Here is an 18539-nt window from a genome sequence, read left to right on the forward strand (position 1 = left end):
TTATTAGAATGGTGTCAAGGATGAGGGACTTCAGTTATGTGGGGAGACTGGAAAAGCTCGGGTTGTTCTCCTTAGAACAGAGAAGGTTAAGAGGAGATTTAATAGAGGTGTTCAAAATAATGAATGTTTTGACAGAGTAAATAAGGAGAAACTGTTTCCAGTGGCAGAAGGGTCAGTAACCAGAGGACACAGATTTAAGGTGATCAGCAAAAGAGCTAGAGACGACATGAGGAAACATTTTTTTTAATGCAGCGAGTTGCAATGATCTGGAACGCACTGCCTGAAAGGGTGGTGGAAGCAGATTCAGTAGTAATTTTCAAAAGGGAATTGGATAAATACTTGATGGGAAAAAATTTACAAGACAATGGGCAAAGAGCAGGGGAATGGGACTAATTGGATAGCTCTTTCACAGAGCTGGAACAGGCATGATGGGCCAAATGGCCTCCTCCTGTGCTGTACCTACTATGATACCTTCACTCTCCTAAGAAGTGCCTGCTCTTTTGTATCCTTTGTCCAATTTCCTATCTAATCCCAGATTTTAGCTTGAATTCCCTCTGTTTTAAGTTTAAGTAGCAGCCTTCACTCAGAATTTTATAAAAGGGTTTTGGAAGTTTAGCTATACCACATAATATCCCCCTGTACCATACACTATTTGGTGGATCAGAGAACAGGCAAATGTCCTGCTTCCAGACCTCTCTCAGTGAAGTTCTGTAACTGTCCACAAGAAAGTATAGAAGAGTGGGCTTAAGTGAATCACCCTCCAATTATACTATTGTGAAGCTCCCAACCTTTACTCATCACCTCTGTAATGGTGAACTCAAGTGGGTAGGTGAGTTAAAAACTCACATTCAACCACTATGCAGCTCAGCATGGTGGTACACTATCAAACTGTACAAACAGCTATCTCAATAAAGAATATTTTACTTTCAATATTAGATCCCACAACATAAGGCAAGAATTAAATATAAGCTTTGTAGTAAGTGGCCAATCTCATAATTTACAAATATGATTTGCATGGAGACACCCTTTCAGTAAACAAAACTGAAGTTTTGTAAATTGTAAGTGATAATCATAGCTTTTGTGATTCTGCAGTTATGCAATTTTTCATTATGGATTCTTATTTATTGTACATCTGATAACTATCTTCTGCATTTGTGTAATCTGTATATCTGCAGAAAATACCTGCCTGTCTATTGTGTTTCAATGTAAGCAATCATGTTCTAGGGGTTTAGCAGAGGACTGCTAGAATACTCATGATGAGGTAATTTATAGCATAAGGGCTACTTAAAAGTATATATATATAAATATAATATAAAAATTAAAAGTGAATCTGTCAGTGCAATAATAATGGTACTGCTGAATTTTGTTAATTATTTATGTCAAAATTGCTTTTATTTTGTTTTTAGGTTGCTTTTATTACAAATGTTTTAGTGGTATCTTCACTAACTTTACAAAGAATTATTCTTTCTTTTAAGAGACATATATTACGCATTACTGGAAAAAGAACATATTGGTTTATTATTTCTACAATTTGGGTAACGTCTGCATTACAACAAATTGAACTCTCTAGAAACAAACTGTCACTAGGAAACAAATTTGCAGCAGAAATACTAATATTGCACAAAACACCTGATGGAGTTGGTGCTGTTTTGGGAGGAAAGCAATTGTAAAGCAGACGGAGACACAATAATTTCACTAATACAACAGATCATAATATAAACACTGCAACTACAATTAGAAAAATTAGTAAAGCAATAACTTAAAATTACAAAAACTATTTATTATTCATAATGAAAAGTAACTGTAGCATAGGGATAGAAAGAATACTGTGCACTTGCTTCCACATAACTCTCATGCAATTAGTGTTTTGGGGGAGTCCACACCATATCAAAATAATCCTATTTATCAAGCTCCTCCATGGATCCCTGCATTTATGAATTTCAGAGGAACTGACAACTGGAGTGTTGTGGGGCAGCTTATCTACTCAATAATACTGGTGTCAATGGAATCAATTTGCTTATAGTTCAATCAGAGATTTTTTCCCCTCAGCCCCCACAAAGTGTTTACTATTTTTAGCAAATACTTCATATAGTCTTTTAAAAAGTTACAGTTAGTATTTGATATTTGATATGATACAATCAATTCTTATTACAAGCTCATCACGATCAACATAGTTTTTACATGAGTTTAACTTTGGCAAAGCTTATTAAGCTCCAATAGAAAAATCCATTGGAATGCAGGAAAATGTTTATTACAAGAGATCTATAACAGATGTTCCATTATCTCCTAAATATTTAAATACAAATTCAGACTGATGTTACATACTCATTCAGCTGTGTGTGGCATTTCATCCTGTTTGCTATACATCTCCCTTTCTCTGAGAAATTGTAACACTGGTATTTATGTGTTATTAATTGCTACTTTGGTAGTTCTAAGGGAAAATTTTGTTTTGATTTTGGTGAGAATGCTTCTAGGATCATTCCAATTTGACAATTCCCGGTTTGAAAGGACAGATAACAGTACTTCTTATTGACAATCAGATAGATACCAAATCCAATTATAATCATTGAAAGATTATTTTTTATATATTATAATGCAGTGTTTAAAATGTTCCTTTTTGTGCCATTTTACAAGGGTGGGAGATACTGAATGGATAATTGCAAGACTGAAGCGGCATGATGAAGGACAAAGGACACTACCCATGACAATGATTTACAACCTAAAATGCACAGAAGCAGATGGCAAGAACTTCAATATAAGATTTTTTCTTCTTTCCATTACTTTCTAGCTATTTACTATACAATATGTGTTATAGATTTATTATACTCTAGTACACTGACATTGTAGAGACTTAGAGATGTTATTCTGGCAGTGCATCATAATCATCAGAACAAATTATGCAAACTGAAAGACCAGTGACTGTCACACTAACATCTACTAAATTCACTGACAAGACAAATGTGGACTCTGAGTGGATTATTTTGCCTGTTATTGTTCATCTTTACATCAAGCTGTATAAAACAGGCCAAGACTTTTAACCCCAAGGTCATGATTTAACTAAAATTCCTTCTTTTAAAAAATGGACTTGTGGTATTTTTCGCTAGCTTGCTATTTTTCACAAATCACTGCCCCACACTCAAACTAGAGTTTTAAGAGGAGTTAGGTAAAATGTTACATACAAGCCTAGTTTCTTTTAAGGTAACTTTTAAAAGTAAATGTATTTGTTTCAACAAAAACAAAATATTATTTATTGTATTCCAGTTCGCAAAAGAAAATATTTCCTGCAAGATATCTGTGTACCTGAATCACTGAAACTCTAATACTGAAATTTATCAGTATTCTGCAGAAAAAGGCAAGGCAAAATAGACAGTTCTAAATGCTATCAATTCACTACTGCATTTCTTTATACATATGAGAGCAAGCACCACAAATACAAGATTAGTGACAATCTACAAATTGTACAGTGAGATTATGACTGACATTTTTATACATATTTTGCATAAGTTAAACAATATTTACAGATATAAGCAGTTAGTATCATGTTTGTCGTCCAAAACTAAAGTTCTCTGTACATATATTTTCCAAAAGTATGAGATGCCATTCTTTTAGAACACACCATAGTAAGTTAAATTATTTTACTTTGTAAGTAATATAATTTTTGATACAAAGTTGCCATGCAACTGAAATACAGTGTTGTCACAGAGTATGTTGTGTTTTCATTTCCATCAGTGAATGGTCAGTAATTTGGAAGATTTTATCCTCCAGAGGTAAATATCATACCATGGCTTGCAGACGATGAATGCTTTTTTCAGTTTTTATTTTTTTCTTGTTAAACCCTAGAACAAATTTTAAGTTTTACAGCCATTTTATATTAGTTATGCTATTGTCCCCTATAAAAATACAACATTTTCATACTTTCATTTTGGAATGTTAGTATATAGTACTTATACTATTTAAACTTCCTCTGTTAAGATGCTGCTACTATAAGATTTCAATATTCTTCCTGTTCCTCTGGATTTTCTTGTTGTTCTTTTTATATTTGTGGAGGGCTTATAATATTCTGTAGTCTGCGGGACCACGTAATAATTATTTTAATAACAGTGGTTACTGTCTTTTTGAACAAAATGACCTTGTCCTTTTTGGCCATCCAGGTTTGTTCGTTGATACAAATCGCAGTGATATATTTTCTTCTGAAGCGAATGTCCCGTCCATCCGTATTTTTTTGTAATTCTGCTTACTCAGCTATGTAATACGTCAACTGCTCATTAAGACTAATAAGCTCACTTGACTCTGCAATAGTACGCTCCTTCGCCCCAAAGCTTCTCCGAGCTACTCTTATTCTGTGTCTATTCGGCTGTGCACTCTTTCGCGATGTCTTGCAGCTACTTACAGGTGTGCACGTCGGTCATGGTCTCGCATCTCCGACAGCGCACGTAACAGCACCACACGAACTTGCAGTCGCATCGCTCCACATGCCGCACCACGTGCGTGTTATATCCCCGCCCGCAGCACAGCAGGTTGCAGCCGTCGGCGGCCGACGAGGTGCGGTTACATTGCCGCCCCCGGGTCCCGTGGATCCCCGCGGTCTTATCCTCCACACAATAATTGGGCGACTTTTTAATGTGCACCAGGTCCTCCCTGTTCACTGGCACTTTCCGCTGCTCTTTGTCTTTCCGGCGAACCTTTTTCTTTGACCTGTCCAGGATCTGGACGCTGTGCTCGTATTTCTCTTTTAGGAATTGGCCGATTTTGTCGAAGGAAGACATAGTCTTCCAACAAGTCTTCACAGCACACGAGCCGGACACTCCGTGACAACGGCAGTTCACAGACATCAATTTGGACACTGCCTGTAGGAGCCACCAAAGAGATAGTTAGCTCTCTTACTGATCATCTGTAGTTTGCACACATATGTCTGAATCCTGGTCTTAAATCAGGTTAACAAAAACAGACTAACAAAACAGTTTAATTCAAATATACATTAGACAATTAAGTACCACCAGGGAATAATCATGAAATAATATTTGCTGGTCCAAACATAAGACATTAAGCAAGCTTTAGAATAGAAACTCGTTGGAATTGTCTTCTGTGTAACAGTATATTGGATATACGTTGCGTTTATGTCACAGTTCAATGTAATGGACTAGGCAATGAATCCCATTCTTGTATTTTGAATCTTTCGAAAACTGTTAAAATCAACTAGAGAAGCTAAGCACTCATATATTTTCAGTACTTTCAGGCTGCGGTTATACCTCGAAGCACAGGCATCTTTGGAGTTATACTGCTGACTGTGGCCCACGATGCTCCGCCACAAAAGAACACTTCTTATGTGTTCTTTGACGTGTACTCAGAGCTCCGTCTGAGTGTTTATTTTTTAACATAAGAGCGAGAGGGTCTGCTTCCTCCTAACATTGGAAAGTGATTTTATAAAATTGTAAAATGTGGCTTTGCACTTAGCTGGGATTATCGTGTAGTCTATGCAAACTCAAGGCGCTGTGAAATTGCCTTCTAGAGGCTTGACTTGGCTTTAGGTGCATTCACATGCAAGTTTATTGCAATGGAATACCTTTTAGCCTTATGTCAACGCTAAATTTGTGGAGTGTAAATCAGGTTTCAACACCACAAATGACCCGAAATCCCATCAGGAAATGTCACTCCTTTTGACTCCAATGTGCAAGTTAGGCCCTGAATATAGATTCCGGCTGAATTTACATTAGAACTGCAGGATCAATGCCAAGCAGAAGCGCTTTGTACAACATTATAGTCAGTGTGAATATATCCATAATGTGCTCTGGAGTCAGATCAGGACCTGACACCCCAGTTATACTGGCATTGGGGCACTTACACTGTTTTACGAAAGTGATACTAACTACACCCTAAACAGGAGACCTCAGGTCATATTATCATTGGTACAATTATGATTATTACAATTAGAACTGTAAAGTATGAACAAAACAGACCATTCCTCTTATTAAATTCATAAGCATGTAAGATTCCAAACTGTTCTCTTGTAAACATTAACTAGAGATTGTATGTCAATTGAAGCAAGAAAAACAGACCTATGAAAAGACTAATGAATTGTAGATATAATTAAGGAATAGATGCACATAGTCTCAACGTGTGATGCCTAATAAGATCAATTTGAATTCTTGTCAGTATTTTCCGGGGTGAGAAGTGAGATGCAAATTATAGTCTCAATACATTAAGTCCTACCAATTTTGTGCCATAACCCTGCATTCTTTAAAATACATCGTGCAGATATCAGTAGGGATAAAGATCTCAAGTAGCTAATACTCTCTGAATGGTGCCTGCAACATTTCAGGCTTTACAAATATAGCATCCAGATGGCGTGGGAGCCTGTTAAACCCATTCAATTTAGTCTAGTAACTATAGCATGAATTTTAAGTGAGCCTTTGGCTTAGTGGTAACATTCCCACCTCTGAGTCAGACGGTGAAGGGTTCCAGCCTCATTCCAGACAGCCCTGGCGAGTGGAGACTAGAATATGGTCTCTAAATACTGGGTTGACAGCCAACGGGCTACTTGAGTCTGGATGGAGTGACTACTGGCTCAGTGGTAGTACTCCTGTCTGTGAGTCAGAAGGGTTACTTCGGGGCCCCATTTCAGACAGCAAGAGGAGACAGGAGCGCAGGCTCTGAATAGTGGGCTAACTTGCATCTGATGGGTGCGGGTGCCCCTCTTAATAAAGGGTTGGTGGGGTTCTTTAGCCTTGGTTGCAGCCGACCTAGGAGAAGATACTCCTAAGATTAAAAAAAAACCTTGAGGAATCCAACAGGAAACCACCTCACCTACTCTTCCCTCGTAAGTGGCTCAAGGATCTCCAGTGTGAGACTTGAGGTAGGACCTGCCTCAGGGCAGAACACAACAGTGTGAATTCCTATGTCTGGTACCAACACAGGAGTTAAAATATGTACACTTTAGGAAATGGTGCCTTTCATCAGATAACAAGTGTGTTCTTTTCCTGTGTACCTTTATTGATAGATGGGACGTCGACTGCATAAGTTTCATTGGTGCCATTTAACTGCAGGTCATTAAACTCCCAGTGGTTTGGCGAGCCTGGGTCCCCCTACCTACCTGCCGGCCGGCCTCGTTGTTATGCAGGATCATGGTTGCGCGGGTTTCTTTCTCTCCTCCTATTTCGCCGACCGAGATCTTGTCCGTCGAGTCGATGAACTTCCTGCTGAGCACCATGCCGTACTGGATGTCGTCCGAACAGCCGCCCCAATGCCAGCCCTCGTTGGCGGAACCGCCGCTCTGCAGGCTCCTGTCGCACGAGCACTCGGTCAGGTTTCCCGCGCTGCACGCGCGCGTCACCGAATGCACGAGCCCCGCCGCCATCACCGCCTGTATGAAGCCACTCTCCTTAGTACCTGCACGGAGGGGAGGGGGCGGAGAAAGACAAGCTAGTCGTTACTGTGGGGAGTAGCTTCCCTCGGCGCCTCTCTAATAATACATATTAAAACATATTATAAATCACCAATGGAACCTAAGAAATTGTCACGTGAGTTTTACAGGGTTCAAACGACCAGTGCATGGTTATTGTAACATTTGCACATTGCAGGAGCCGGTAGGTGTACAGATAACTTCCTCCATACTGAGAATTAAATATAACGTTTAGAAAAAAGACACTCGATAAGCTTTGAAAGTATCAGTTTTTCAAACAAAAACCTATAATATATTTTTCGATACATTCCTAATGAAGTAGCTGGTCTATTTTGCTACAAAACTTTAGAAGTTGCTACAGAAATCTAACTGGCCACTGCTGGCACAAGCCCGAAACTGGCCATCCGTCCATTCCCGCGCACTGCGGCGCCAGTCTGGAGCCAAGCACCAAGTGCCAACATTTCACCAACCAAGCAAAGAGGCGCGAACCACAGTCTGTGAACCAAAGACTCTCATTACAATACACATGTTGGGTGAGTAGGTTACCGTGTTTTCCTGAATGAATATTTAACAAATGATAAACTCTTATCGGCTTGCTTTATGGTTCTGGTTTACATTTGAAAGGTAAGACAGCAAGTGGGCGGCAGGTACTAAAGACCTTGACTAGTAGCCTGCAGATCTTAATTTCCATTTTACTGAAATATGGTCTAGTTACTTCCTGTGCAAACTGCACACACAATGCTGTACAATGATACGGATCAAACACTTCACGTGAATGTTCATTATTCGCTTTCCCCAGCTGCGGGCTGCGCACTGAACCGCGCACATAAATGCAGCCTTTAGCGAGATTATGAACGGTAGGAAAGGCAGTCTGTTTTTTTTGGTGTAACTTAGCAAGCTTAGAAGACAGTTTTAACCAACTCCACCGCTTGTTATCTGTCCGAAACTGCCTCGATTGCCTTAAAAGCCACGTTTCTCTATTGTATTAAAAGTTAAATTCATTATACTATTTATGTAAGTTGCAAGTAATAATTTGTGTTTTAAAATATTAGCGGTGATTTTAAAATGAAGGCAGTTTATACTTATAAAGTACACTAAAGTAAATTTTAATATAATTCGGCAATTGCACCTTACAGAAAAAAACAAAAAAGTTCGTTATGCAAATAAATTACATCGTTAATTTAAAAAAGAGTAGTGTCATATAAAATGTCTGCAGGTTTTGGTTTAATACTGTACTTGCTGCTTTTCCAGTTTCTGTATTAAAAAAAAAGTACCCGTTTATTTTCATTTAAAATTCCCTTGAACTGTTTCCTTCAGCTTCCTTACAAAATTGTTTTTTCATGTTCTGAAACGTTTAGCATAACAATACGGACACTTGATCAGGGTTAAAAAGCTTGTTGCGAAAGTTAACAGAAACCACATGGGGACATTCTGATCAAGCTACATAATGACCTGCATAACAGCCCGTTGCAGCTGTTCTCTAAACAGAATCACTTACTTGCGGTTTCATGAGACAGTCGAGTTAGTATTTCAAGGTAGTACACTACCCTAAGAATATAGTCAAATAGAATTAAGACAGGAGTTTCGGTTTAAAACTTAACAGCTGCTGTATTCTATATAACGTTGGTATGGGATATTTAAACGATAATTAGAAATATTTAATTTTTGCTTTTGTACAATTTATGATATTAAACAGTTTGTTCCACATGTTATTTTACATGGTTAATATTTTCCATTTAATTATCAGAACCAACGATTTCGTGCTCTTCTACTTAGAATTCTGAAACATGTCTTTACACCTGGATCAGAGATCAGTATTACAAGTATATATTTGTACTGTTGACTTACCACTGGTTAGCTCGTAGCCAAACACAGAGTAGTCATTTGTAATAGAGCAGTTCCACCTCTCGTGTTTGAACTGACTTTGGCACTCGTAGATACCAATGCGTGCTCCTTCTTTAATGGTCGGCAAAAGATTGGGTTTTCTTTTACACAGATCTTTCTGCTTGTTTGAAAGAGGCAAACCTAGACAACCCATCTTCTCCGTAACTCCACTGGCTGTGGATCCTAGCCACCTGTCATGAGTATATAGAAACGCATATCACTACCAAATAAACAGTGCTTCACAAATATAAACGAAATCTAACTCTTTCAATGACTAAGGTTTACTTACATCCAATTTGCTTGACAGTAGTAGGGGAAGACTGTTAGAATTACCGCGAATAACACACAACACCGACATAATCCAAAAGAAGTCTCTCTCTCCATGACGGAATCATTTATTATCTTTTGCCACGCGAAGGTGTCACGGTTGTTAATGTAATTGAAAATCGGCCCAGATTGTTGCAAATTTAAGGGGATTATCCTTTAGAATGACCACACTATCCATGCTGTAATCCTGTGAAGTTTTACAAAACAGGATTGTGACTCGGAGAGCTGGGGAGTCAGCGTTTGAAAGAGATGGAGAATAACAAAGTCACACAGAGAGATAACATTTGGAGCAAATCCTTGCGAAAGGACGAATTCGATTTGGCGTTGTGTTGCCCGTGTCTGCCAATCCCCTAGTCCCCGCCCATGTACACTTCCCATTGGGCAAACGTACATTTAACATGAAAGACCCAAGACAGCACAACTGTAACGATTGGTTGGTTGTCCTGTGACATCACTACGCTTAACAAATAGAGTTCCATATAGTTTATCCCCTCAGTGTTAACCGACCACGAGGGAGCCTCAGTTCTGGTGCGTGTGGTATCGAACCGTTTGATAGAACATCGCAAGTTCAATTACAGTTGAAATCATTGTTGATATTCTTAAATTATGAATGAGATCACAGACGTGTTAATGTGTTCTCGTTCTGCACAATACACACCGTACTTTTCTTACTAAAATATTTTTACCAGAAGCCACACACACTACCTCGACAGCACTGTTTCACTGACTAAGAATCGTCAGCCAACTCAGTATATGTAGTTCCAGTTTAAAAGGCGGAATCTCAATACAGGCTGCAATAAGTGCCATCCAAAAGTTTGTCGAAAATGATGTGCTGTTTAAGAAGATTTAATGTAGTCTCATATAATTTCTAGACGAAAATGTCAATGATTATGTAGAAAATGCTTTGAAAAAATACTCCATTCATTCCTGAAGTGTACAGTTAGTGTAGTACTAATGAATTTGGACACGGGTGACAGTGTTGGTACAATGTGCAAGAAGTGTTTTCTTAATGTTAAACTGACTGGATTGTTGGAAGCGTTCTTTTTAACCCCTTGAGTGTAGAATGATATTTCAGCTTTTAAATAGCACACGATTATTTTAGTCGTATGATCTATCCATTTGTAGCTCTTTATTGGAAATATATTTCGTAAATGTTATTAAGATAATCTTCATCTCAACCAATATATAGAAAGTTTGGAATACCTATATATAATATGCAAAAGATGGGAGGTAGAATCTAGAACGTTTCTACAAAACATCCTGATTTCATTTTAACTAGAGTTTTCCAAAACGATTTTGCCTGGAAAACTTGCTTCTATTTATGAAGTGAATTATTACTTCAAAGACAGAATGACATTGTATTTGATGCATTTACTTTGCAAATAGTAGTTTTACTAATTGTATCGACGTAGCAATTTAATAAACATAAACATTAAACGTAGTGCTTACTAAAGTGATCGCTGTGATCTAAAATCTGAATTATCATTTGAACGTAAATGCTAATAATGTGGTATTTAAACTGGCGAAAAAGTGTACTACGATGTAATCAGATTTCTACAGTGTTAGCTCGTTTAAGGTATTGATAGTGTAACATCTATTTTAATGCCCATTATCAATCCTTTGCTTCAATTTGTACAACAGTATTTGTATTAGTTGCGCATACTGAAAGTTTGTAAAGCCGATGGATTTGAAATTACATATAAGTTTGTGATATTCCCTTTGACTCTTCCACACGGCAATTGGAATATAAATACTTACCCTTCAATCAAGTTGATGGACCCATTGAGCTATGCCGTCACCGCACATTTAAGCAATAAGTAGTTCTAAGCTTGAGAAATCTATTTGCATATATTAGGTAAGCGGAATTTCTTATTGAATATTTGTATAAACGACTTGCGATTTTTAATCCAAACCTCTTTTCGGTGACCATGTCGTTTATCTGTTTCCGTGATGTATCGAATGTTTCCAGCGTTGTCCCGATTTCTTGTCAAATCTCTCTACGTCTAATTAATCACTTGCCTCACCGAAGCAGTTGCACGGAGACGTACTTAGTCAGCATGAAACATTCTGCCAAAGTGAGTCAGTTGCTACTCAACATGAGTGAGCTAACATTTATACAAAGCGTGATATCGTAGGCAGTGGAGATTATTTGTGATGTTTTACATTTTGAACACACTTCACCATAACATTTCTTAACGTTCCTCGTTTGGTAAAACTGAGTTTATGTTATTAAGGTTTGATTTTCTCTGCTGAAATTGCGTAACCCGGGATTAACAAATTGTACGTTTCAGTTCATCTCGATTTAAGTAAGATAGGAAAACAAAAATATGGCTTGTTGCATGCGCGCACACACTGCAGTTAGATGATTTTGTTTTATAACACGTTAGCATGGCGGATAAATGGTTGGTCAGAAGCAAATAGTCTTCCATATCTACCATAGTTCCTACAGGTTTATTGGGGTCAATTGTACTAAGAGCCTTTATTGTGGTTGTGGTTGACTAAGGGCGGTCATTGACTCCAAGCTGTAGTGCATTTGCTTCGAGTACATTTCGAATTTCTCAGTGAAATCTCTTAATTGTTGAAATATTTGCATCAGAAAATATGATAAGAGCCATAAGAGGAGTGAGACACTCTGTTACTTCAAGCGAAGTCTCAAAATTAGTTTAATACAAAATTAGGAAGATTTACATAATTGGGGGAGGGGTGGATGTGGGGGAGAGAGGGAGGGTAGTGTTTGAAAACGGACGTAAAATCTGAATACGGTAGGTAGCAACCACCAATACAATATTCATATTGTTTATTATATTATATTCTTTTAACATCATGGATAGTCTTAGTTATATTCTAATACCTTTTCACTTCTGTATTTCCAACTGCAGAAAGTGTTATCTGTGTAATTTAATCATCCCTTTAAGAACACCTATTTGCTTTAGCAAACCAGCCGATTTGATTGTTTTTCACTACAATATATTGAAAAGGAGAGTTTGTGTTCTCAAAAAGAGTACAATTTGCTTTCGTCTTGGATAAGTACTACATTATATCAATTATACATATTTAGTTAAAGCAGTAACTCGAAGTGAAAAAACTGCATGCATTTATCAGACTTCCAGAATTATGCATTTCTGTTTTTATATCGAAAAGTTTTAGTTGCAGAAGTTGTGTTCCTGTTGTAGCAGTAAGGTAATTCGAATTATAAAGTCTGGTATATCACACCATATATTTGAAGCATGCATATGAATCATATACGATAAAAGAACCATCAAACATTACTAGATGTCAATGTAATCTTACTGTTTTGTTGCGTCTAAGGTTTAAATTATTTATACAACACAGGTTTGATTTCCAGAAATAGTTGTTCTGTAAATGTTTACCGAACCTTTGATACCGATGAGCTAATATTCAAAACCAGCCAAGTTCTAGATAGCTCCTTAATAAATTACATCAATTAATTTGAAGAACTTTAAAAACATAGGCAAACGTAACGTATCAAAATACTGAACTTGAACCGAGCACAATCTATTATTCTATTATTTTCTAGTAAATTTGAATATTGGTGGTTAAGACCAATAGAAAAGGAAACGTTCAGAAGTGTAATTCTTAGAATAGCAATTCTAAATTCTAATATTGTATTTTTAAACGTTTGATGGGTAATCTAAATAACTACCTGTGCTGTAAATGTTAGGTAGTACTGTAGTAACTTCGCTTATCATGGGGATCTGACGTTTAGAGTACGTTTATCATTCTATGCATTTAAGAAAACATGAATCAGTTTAACTCTTTGCTGCCCAGACCAATATTAGCACTAGGGCAAAGAAGAATATTTTATTGCAGAACTACAGATTATTGTTTTCATGACACGCTACCATTGAGTAATCTGCTCTACAAATGGAATTAAATCAATTTTATAATAGTAATACAAAGAAAGACATTTGGCGTATGCTTGTAAATTAACCTGCGACATTTAACATAAATGCTAAGTAAATACGAACAATTTTAAAAGGATGCGTGTTAGACGAGTTCCCTTTCGTCTCCTATTTAGAACTATTCTGCACTAAAAATTAGCCTAGATATTCCTTATAGAACGATGAACATTAGCACTAGCAGACCGTATGTTTACACTGATTTTGTTTGTTACCTTAACGCTACTATCCACTGTTTTGGAAAGGATCGTATGAACCAAAAAAAATTAAAACAAAATAAGGTGGATAATTGCACGTGTACTTCGACTGAAGCCTCTGATTGTAATTATTAATTATTCACTAATTACGAAAACTACGCTACAATATTTATTTTTTTAAAAAAGTTGCTAACACCATGCTGCCTAAAGTATATATTTCACAGTAACAACAGAATGATGTGCAGTTGCTGTGGTGTCACTCCAGTGTGTCTCATTAAATGTCACAATCTATTTTAAAGTTGTTTTCATTAAGAGCTAAATTGTTTTGAGTAACATTTGTGAACTTTCGCTTCCAAACAGTGGCTCGACTTATTCTATAACTTCCATCACAACGACTTAATCAAATGCCCCAAGTAACTTTCGAACAACCTTTGATTGATCGAATTTCTTTTTACAAAGTCATTCGAAAACAGTCTACACAAATTCATAAGGCATTGCCATATCTGTCATCATACAATCATTTGCTACAATTCGGTTTATATTGTAAAAAGCTATTTTATTTATATAACTTAAAATTACAAGTTAAACAGTGTCTGAAGATTTAACATAACAGGAAGTGATTTCAATTTGTTACTTTACAGCAGCCTTTGCAAATAAATGTCCTTAGTGCTATACATTTCATGTACCAATAACTATATCAGTAAAGAGTGTGGTATGCAAAAAGATAACAAAAGTAAAATTTGTGCTTTAAAAGTCTAAATAAAAGATTAGTCATGTCTATAGAAAGAATAGTATAAAATGGGTAATATGACCATTTGCTCCAGAAAATACTTTAAAACAAATTCAGTTACTTCATATGCTTATGTTTCATATTAAAATGGCTCCAACATTCTGCTCGACAGTCTCCTGAGGCTCATCTTACATGAAGTCCAACCATAACACTGGTGTTGCCTGTCTTTGCCATCCTCCACTGGCTTCCTAACCACCAACACACTGACTTCAAAATCCTCATCTTCATACAAATCCCACCAAGGCTCTGCCCCAATCTATTTCTGCAACCTCCTCCAGCCCCAGTTTGCAGCCGTTACCCTTCCAATTTTGGCCTTCACTCCATTATGGGTGGCAGAGCTTTCAGCCATCATAGTGCTGCACTCTAGAATCCTCTTCCTCAAACCCTCTACATTGCTACATCTCATCCCACCTTCAGAAGTCTTCTCAGAATGCATCTCTTCAACTAATTTTTTGTCCCTCCCCATCCCTCCTAGTTCTTTTTTATCTCCTGCTCGGAATCCATTCCCCTCCCCTTTTCTGAACTGCTTTGGCACATGTTACTATGCTAAAAAGCAATAAAAGTCTAACCTCACCACAGTAATAGAACAAAATTAGAAAATAATTTGGAGAAAAGTCAGCATAATTTACTTTATCATAAACTGTGTATACTGATCACCATCAACATTATGCAATTTTTTGAGTTTTTGTATATTTTGGAGCCAACCTTAACAACCCACTTGGCACACAACAAAGTCCTACAAACAGCAAGTGAATGCCCAGATAATCTGTTTCTGATGGTGTTAGTTGAGGGAGAAATATTGGCCAGAAAACGGGGAGAACTTCCTGCTCTTATTTGAATGGTGCTATGAGATCTTTTATATCTACCTTAGCAGCTAGATTGGGCCTCACTTTAACACCTCATCTGAAAGATAGCACCAACAACAACGTAGCATTCCCTCAGTATTATGTTTTCAAGTCTAATGGGGTTTAAACCCAAACCATCATATTATGTTTGTTGGCATGTCTTTTTAAACTTATTTTGTGAGGATAAAATACAACACCAAAAAGTAAGGACTAAATATAATGTTTAAATTGCAATAGCAACTTTCTATAAGAGTATTGAAATCAAATGTTAATAGTTGCATACTTGATTAATGGATTTTTTTTGTAGTTGTGTAATTTTGTTTTCCAAGTCCATATATTAAAAAAAGTAGACATTTACAATTGTGCCTGTATAAAGGATAATGACATTCACTAATCAATTACGTAGGAGACTGGATGTCGCAGTGAGTTATCACACTCTCGTACCAGCTCAGATGCCTACATTTGAAACAAATTCAGACGGATAAGATGAAAAGCTACTCTCTCTGTCAGCTGCGAGAATCCGATGTAATGAGTTTGGACAGACCTAATTCACTTTCTAGTGGGTGTGAATCCATAGTGGAAAACATATCATAATTTTGAATAAGTTACTGCTAAATTGGAAGTTCACTCCAAGGTGCCATAATGATAGTTGGCGTGGGAAGTGAAAAAGTGTTTGATGTTGGGATTCATACCCCATTTATATTAAAAGTTTGCTGCCAATTACTTTGTGGTATTCAGTTGCAAATTTGCAATTTAAATCCTCTGGTGAATTGGAAGTTGGAGGCAGCAAGTACCATTGAAGTTGATGGTTTCCAGGTATAGCTCCAACAACTGTGCTGCCTGTGGTGGTAGTGTGAACAGTGGTACAGAGAGTATCCCTGAGAGCAAATTAATAAACCGTTGCTGTTTGCCAACATTAATTACTCTCAACTTAAGAAAAAGTTTAAACAACAAATCAGATAGATCAAAATACTATTCAGTTCAATATCTGTGGGAGAATTCCAACTTATAGCCACCCCATTTTGCGCCCGTAAAATGGGAATTAGGCCTAGGAGTATTGTGTTGCAATCTGTCACTCCCGACTGGGATCAGAAGTGTGTCATATCGTCATGGGCGACATGTTGTTATCCAGGGACTCTGCCTTAAATATGCATTAAGGTTCTTAAATATGCAAATCAGGGTCCAAAATGTTGTAGGACCCTGAATGCAAGTATAAATGGGAGGAACTTGTGCTGTGCATGCCTAGTTATATCAGGTCTTGAGTGACCTAAGCAGCGGTCCTTAAAGCTCCTCCTGGACCTGCAAAAAAAACCTCCGGCCCACTGCCGTTCAACTATTCTTCTTCTTCCCTAGTGGTATGTATCTGTTCTATACTCTGTGTATATTATTTCCAAACATGAGCTACTTCTCTTCCATGCTTTTCCCTTCTAATGGTACTGTACTGGTCTAATTTCCTTGGTTCCCCCTCATCCCCTCAAAATCTGCCTTTTGACGGTTGAATGCTTCTATTGTACTCCTTTTCCCCTTTAAGCCTAACCTTAAACCCCACCATTTTGTTGCTAAGCTATTCTCTGACTATTCAATGACCTGCTCTGCCATCTCCTGGCTGTTACTTAATATCAGGCCTATTAATGTCCTTGGTCACATGGGTTCCTTGACCAATTGTTCCATGTAATGATCTAATATTGTGTTCAGGATCATGTTTTCACTACTGTTGCAACCTTATAGATTTCCCATTCTATCCCTGGTAAACCGAAATCACTCAGAAAAACTGCAACTTTTTCTATACACCCTTCACTTATTCTATTACAAAGTGCTTGGTCCAATTGGTCCTAGAATTTTACTGCACAGAAGGAAACCATTTGGCTCATTGCATCTGTGCCGGCTTTGTGAAAGAGCTACCCAATTAGTCCCATTCTCCTGTCCTTTTCCCATACTCTTTTACAGTTTTCGTTTTCAAATATTTATCCACTTCACTTTTAAAAGTTGTTATGGATTCTGCTTCAACTACTGTTTCTGATAGGGCATTTCACGTCCTAAGAATCCTCTGTTTTAAAAAAATCTCCTAACCTTCCTTTGTTCTTTTGGTAAAGATCTTAAATTTATGCCATCTATTTACTGACTCACTGGTCCGTGGAAATAGTTTTTCCTGATTGACCTTTGTATAACCCCTCCTCACCTTCTGATCTATAGCATATGCCCATAGTTAGTTTCCTTCCCTTCATGTCTCATGCTTATCAATAGAGTTTTCACCATGTCTGTACCCTGAACTGTTAAGTCCATCTCCATTATAAGCAAGTTCTCCTCCACAGTTCACCCTCTCAGTTTCTGTTTTCTATCTCTAGGAAATAATCTAGATCCCTGTATAGTTACCCAACCTGAATCACCTATAATATCATAACCTCATTCTCCAGCAAAGATCCCTTGGTCTCCCATTATATGCTTAAAACTCTTAGGGAAAATTCAACTTTGGCAGTAGCGCAAAATGAAAGTGAATCAGGAAACAATTTTACACCCCGCCCGATTTTCTCTTCCATTGAAGTCCAATTTCACTCCCCTAGCATTCAAAAATAAATGTTTAGGCATCCATTTCCCCCACTGCCTGGCCTGATAGTAGGTACAAGTACAGCACAGGAGGAGGCTATTCGGTCTATCATGCCTGTGCCAGCTCTTCGAAAGAGCTATCCAATTAGTCACATTCCCCTGCTCTTTCCCCATAGCCCTGTAATTTTTTCCCTTCAAGTATTTATCTAATTCTCTTTTGAAAGTTACTATTGAATCTGCTTCCGCCACCCTTTCAGGCAGTGCATTCCAAATCATTATAACTCGCTGCTTAAAAAAATGTTTCCTCATGTCGTCTCTGGCTCTTTTGCCAATCACCTTAAATCTGTGTCCTCTGGTTACTGACCCTTCTGTCACTGGAAACAGTTTCTCCTTATTTACTCTATCAAAACCATGATTTTGAACACCTCTAACAAATCTTCCCTTAACCTTCTTTGTTCTAAGGAGAACAACCCCAATTTCTCTGCGTTAAATTTCATCTGCCATGTGTCTGGCCATTTCACCAGTCTGACGATGTCCTCCTGAAGTCTGTTACTATCCTCCATATTGTTTACTATATTTCTGAGTTTTGTGTCATCTGCAGACTTTGAAATTATACCCTCTATAACCCAAGCC

General features: G+C 37.5%; 1 protein-coding gene across 1 annotated transcript; it reads right to left on the minus strand.

Moving 5' to 3' along the window:
* Nucleotides 1-1405: 1405 nt before the first annotated feature.
* wnt16 (wingless-type MMTV integration site family, member 16) lies at nucleotides 1406-9906 on the minus strand. The gene is made up of 4 exons (XM_067999516.1): nucleotides 9573-9906; nucleotides 9248-9474; nucleotides 7091-7386; nucleotides 1406-4847 (listed from the first exon to the last, which is right to left on the minus strand). The coding sequence occupies exons 1-4, from the start codon at nucleotides 9665-9667 to the stop codon at nucleotides 4383-4385; spliced, it is 1083 nt and encodes a 360-aa protein (XP_067855617.1). The 5' UTR covers nucleotides 9668-9906; the 3' UTR covers nucleotides 1406-4382.
* Between the last annotated feature and the right edge of the window lie 8633 nt (nucleotides 9907-18539).

Source organism: Heptranchias perlo, chromosome 18 (assembly GCF_035084215.1).
Source record: "Heptranchias perlo isolate sHepPer1 chromosome 18, sHepPer1.hap1, whole genome shotgun sequence".
Lineage (NCBI taxonomy): Eukaryota > Metazoa > Chordata > Chondrichthyes > Hexanchiformes > Hexanchidae > Heptranchias > Heptranchias perlo.